Here is a 4,328-nt window from a genome sequence, read left to right on the forward strand (position 1 = left end):
CAAGAATCGCCATCAATGTCGCAGTCCCATCCTCATCTTCGTCATCATCAAATGAAGACAAATCCATGAACTCGACATAGAAGTACTCCTTGTTTAAATCCATTGTGTTTGCTTCAGAGTAAACAATGAGAACCTCAAAAAATTGCACTATGGCATTTGTTCTGACAATTGTCGGGCGTGGTGCCTTATATGGCATCCGTAGGGGCAAAGGGTACCTGAGCGGTGACCATATCCGGGGTAGTACATCGGTGGCAGCCGAGAAGGCCTGGGTGACGTCCAGGGGGTCCTGCAAGGCTTGACAATGTGGGGAGTCTATATATACGACGGCAGTGGCGGTCTCCGTGAGCAGAGATTGAGAGCGGAGGAGGGAATTATTGTGAAAAATACGGCTATGAGTGGGGTTTAGATGGGACATTGGTGTTAGAGTCCGATCGACATGGTCGACGTCCAGAGTTTCCCGAAGCTCCCACCTATTTGGGGTCCGAGGGATTCTGGATGTCTGGACTAGTCCGGCCCAATTTGGTGAGTCGCTTTGGATGCCTAGAAAGTTCCCGGATCATCCGGTCTGGACATTTGGGGGTGATCTGGTGAGTCCCCTTGGAGATGCCCTAAGTGGGCCATGGACTTGCTAATCCTCACTAATCCCCTCCCTGAATTTCAGGGTGTGAGCCTCCCATTCCCTTCTCTTTCGCATGCCACCTCATCATGTAGCTTTTATTTTGTAGATTGGTCTCTAGTTTTTTTTAGGGGTAGTAGATCGGTCTCTAGGTGTAGCAAAGTTCTTATCCAAGTGAGTGGAGGCCCTTTTATTTATAGGATATAGTTTTGGAAAATACATGGGATCCACTGGTCATGTTACATCGGTGCCCTTGCCTTTATTGAGTTTTTGACATGCCAGGGGAAGGGAGATAAACAGCCAAGGCTCCTAATCACCCTGTTATTGTTTCATGCGCTTGTTGTTCTTGCAAATTCTGTAGGTGTGCTAGTTCAGTGTTTCATATGTGAACTTCCGCATATAAGATCAAGATCAATATTTCTAGCACAGCTGTAAAGTAATTTATATCTGAATAAACTTCATCCAAAATTGCTAATTAGTCTACCACAGGCTACAAGCCTACACCTATGCATAAATAAATCATTAATAAAAAAACTATGTATAGGTAAATCAAGTTAACGACGAGCAACAAGACTTATCAAGCGACTTCTCTACGTACGTAATCGAATATCAGAGCGAGTGATCCAGATCGTTGCCTGCACATGGCCGTCCCTCTAGCTATCACGTCGATGATGAGAAGAGAAGATGCCGTCCATGCCGACGCTACCGCCGGAGTTGAACATGACGTCGGCAAGGTCCAGCGCCGGGTAATCCGTGTCCCTTGCTGCGGTGGACACGCTCGTCTGCATGCCGGCGCTACTCCCCCCGCCGGCACCGGAGCCCGCCACAACGCCCTGGAAGCTTGCCGGCATCCAGCCGACGCCGAGGTGCATTGATGTCGACACGGCCGCCTGCTCGGTGGGCGCCATGAAGTGGTCCGCAGGGGCCAGGCCGGAGCCTGTCGCGGCGGTCGGAGAGTTGGTAGCGGTGGCTGTGGCGGTGGCGGTGGGAAAGTTGAGCAGCGGGGTGGTGGAGGTGAGGCAGCTGTGGCTGCCGCAGTAGGTGACCTCGTACATGAAGGGGTCGTCGTCCAGGCGCTGCACCTTCTTCTTGGCGTCGCACCCGTAGTAGTTCTTGTGGGTGCACCGGTAGTAGCTCCTGTTGGTTACATCATGCATGCAGTTTGATCATCACAAACTCAGATTGTCATGTATGCTATGCAAAGCCTATTAATTTGCAAACATGCACATACTAGTTTGCACGAGTGTTGGGTTAAGTAATTAAGTACTCCTTTTTGGTCAAACTGAGAGCAAAATTTTAGTTGAAGTATAGTGTGCTACTGAAATCTGCATTCATAGTTCTGGAAGTGTGTACTCAGTGACTGTGTGTACTACACTCTCTTACCAGAAATGTCCAGTCTTCCATGAAACTACGGGGTTGCTGACTAATCAGGCAGTCAATATATTTACTGTTGCTGCTCTCCCAACGTAATCGTTGGGGTGGAGAAACCGGAAAATTTTGGAACAGACTGATTGAAATGTGAATCAGTCAATTGGCCCCGCATAGACGAAAGTTGATAAATAGTTATTTGTGTAGAAGTGTATACTCTAGCCAATACAACTAAAAAATCGATCTGATGAAAAAATAAGACAATACATTTATATGTCATCAGTTTGGTTACCTTGGGAACCTAGAGCCGAGGATGTCCTTCTGGCCGTACTTGCGCCACGTGTAACCGTCGTCCGGTGGAAGCTCGATGTTGCCCATCCGGTGTGCCGGCACCGATATCGTCTCCCTCTGCCCGCTGTCCCTCCTAAAAAACACATTATTTGATTAATACTATGAATTAGTATGAATTAGTAGTCTAGGAAACTCAAACGACTTAACATTTTTTGCACAAACTAGCTAGCTAGGTCTTTCATCATGGGGTCGGCTATCGAACATCGGGGTAAAAAAATGATTTAATTGAATTTCCGGCAATATCCAACAGACCACGATCTTCTTCTTCCCCTTCAACATCTGCTCGCCGACCCGCCCTCCCTTTTCTCTAACCCCGACATGATGTTGTCGTCAGTGACCTCCCCCTCCAAGGTACCTGAATCCTTCAACGCTCAGCCTCGCCGGCATCCCAACTTCTCGCTGGTGCTAGCCGTGCGAGTGTCGTCTCTGCCTCGGAGGCTGCACATATTCGACTGACGCGTGAAATGATTTCAAGCACAGGAAGAACAAACAACACGACGAGCAATGCTACACGCATGGATGATTTTTTACGGGATCAACGGAGTGGTTTTGTTGGCATGTTTTTATTGGATAGCAGTAAGGTGAGGGCTCCCACCCTGGGGGGGGGGGGGGGTAGAAGATGATTAGTTAGAAAATACCCCGTATAACCTCTGTGAGTAAAGAATTTTCACAACACGACTAATAAAGTCATGGATCCTCACCGAGTCTTATACTAATCCACCCATATACCCGACATAATTAAAAGTGCATGCTTCGGGTCGCCGTGTAAACCCTCGTGTCGTCTACCTTCCCCGTAGCGCCCGGCGACTTGGCCAGAAATTCGCCCCTACGTCGCTGTCGCAGAGAACATTCGCTGCGCGCGCGGGGCTACGAAAGTTTCCGTGCCATGACGTGGTAAAAGGTCCCCATGTTTGAACCGTTGACCCCCAAAATCTAACGACGACCGAGTGACCGACAGTGCCGTACGTGGTACGTACGGGCTCACGCACGTACCTCCTCCTGCCCTGCCGTGGCTGGGCCGTCGGCGGAGACCTGGACGGCGCCAGCCTCCTCACCGGGCCGCCGGAGGTGCCCGCGACGTCCGCCGCCGCGCGCACCGCGTGCGCTGGCGCTCGTGCACCGGCCGGCATGTGGAATGGCTCCAGCAGATGAGTTGGAGTCTCCCCGAGAAGCTGGCTGGCGCCGGCTGCTTCCTCCGTGCTGCGCAGGCGCAGGAGGTCCAGCGGCCCGCCGCCGTCGAGTGGGCGCGCAGCCGCGGCCACGTTCACGGCGCCCACGCCGTAGTTCTGCAGCAAGCGTATGGCCGTGTTGTAGGCGCGGACAATGCCGTGGCAGCGCGCGGCGAGGTAGGCCGGGTCGTTCTGGGCCGCCGGGAGGTCGCCCATGAGCTCCCCGGCGAGCCGGAAGGCGTCGCCGATCTGCGACAGCACGTCGTCCATCCCTCCTGGCAGGTCGCCGCCGTGGATCGCGATGCCTTCCCTTCCACGACGATCCAGGTAGCCGAGCAGTGGTGCAAACGGAGGACCACGTGAGTGCGGCGCAAGGACGTGCATGAAATTGCGCTGAGATTTCGTGCTACGAGGTTGAGAGCAAAGTGGGTGCAAGATTTTGTGTCACGGCATGTACGGGTAGAGACGAGTTATATATAAGTGAGGGCACCACCGCACCATAAGTAGTAGGAAGCAGCGTGGCACGTACTTGGTTAGCAGACCAGGGCGGGTACCGGAGAAAGAACGGGTCATTGGTCAGTGAGGGACTAGATCAATTTACTACTAGCTTAATGTTGGCCATTGCTGGTCGGGTGGTCATTTTCTCACTACGGCTTGCATGGTTTGGGTCATGAGGAAGACCTTGAAAGTTGAAAGGGGCATTCCAACACATGGAAGGGTCTTAGTTCCAGCATCTAGTTTTCTTCACTCCTTTGGCCAAGGACTTCTCGAAGGTGTTTTTGTTGTTCAGCCTTTTTCGTTTGTATAAGATTCGCGCAAACTAA

General features: G+C 51.8%; 1 protein-coding gene across 1 annotated transcript; it reads right to left on the minus strand.

Moving 5' to 3' along the window:
- Positions 1–1,189: 1,189 nt before the first annotated feature.
- On the minus strand, positions 1,190–3,920 carry LOC123130240 (WRKY transcription factor 55). Its single transcript, XM_044550185.1, has 3 exons — positions 3,329–3,920; positions 2,277–2,408; positions 1,190–1,753 (listed from the first exon to the last, which is right to left on the minus strand). Exons 1-3 carry the CDS (start codon positions 3,886–3,888, stop codon positions 1,270–1,272), a joined length of 1,176 nt encoding a protein of 391 aa, XP_044406120.1. The 5' UTR covers positions 3,889–3,920; the 3' UTR covers positions 1,190–1,269.
- Between the last annotated feature and the right edge of the window lie 408 nt (positions 3,921–4,328).

Source organism: Triticum aestivum, chromosome 6A, assembly GCF_018294505.1.
Source record: "Triticum aestivum cultivar Chinese Spring chromosome 6A, IWGSC CS RefSeq v2.1, whole genome shotgun sequence".
NCBI lineage: Eukaryota > Viridiplantae > Streptophyta > Magnoliopsida > Poales > Poaceae > Triticum > Triticum aestivum.

Coding starts and splice junctions, on each gene's coding strand:
- LOC123130240 (XM_044550185.1), bottom strand. CDS start 3,888: ATGCACGTCCTTGCGCCGCACTCACGTGGTCCTCCGTTTGCACCACTG. Junction 2,409..3,328: donor CCACGGCAGGGCAGGAGGAG/GTACGTGCGTGA, acceptor TGTGTTTTTTAG/GAGGGACAGCGGGCAGAGGG. Junction 1,754..2,276: donor CTCGGCTCTAGGTTCCCAAG/GTAACCAAACTG, acceptor TGTAACCAACAG/GAGCTACTACCGGTGCACCC.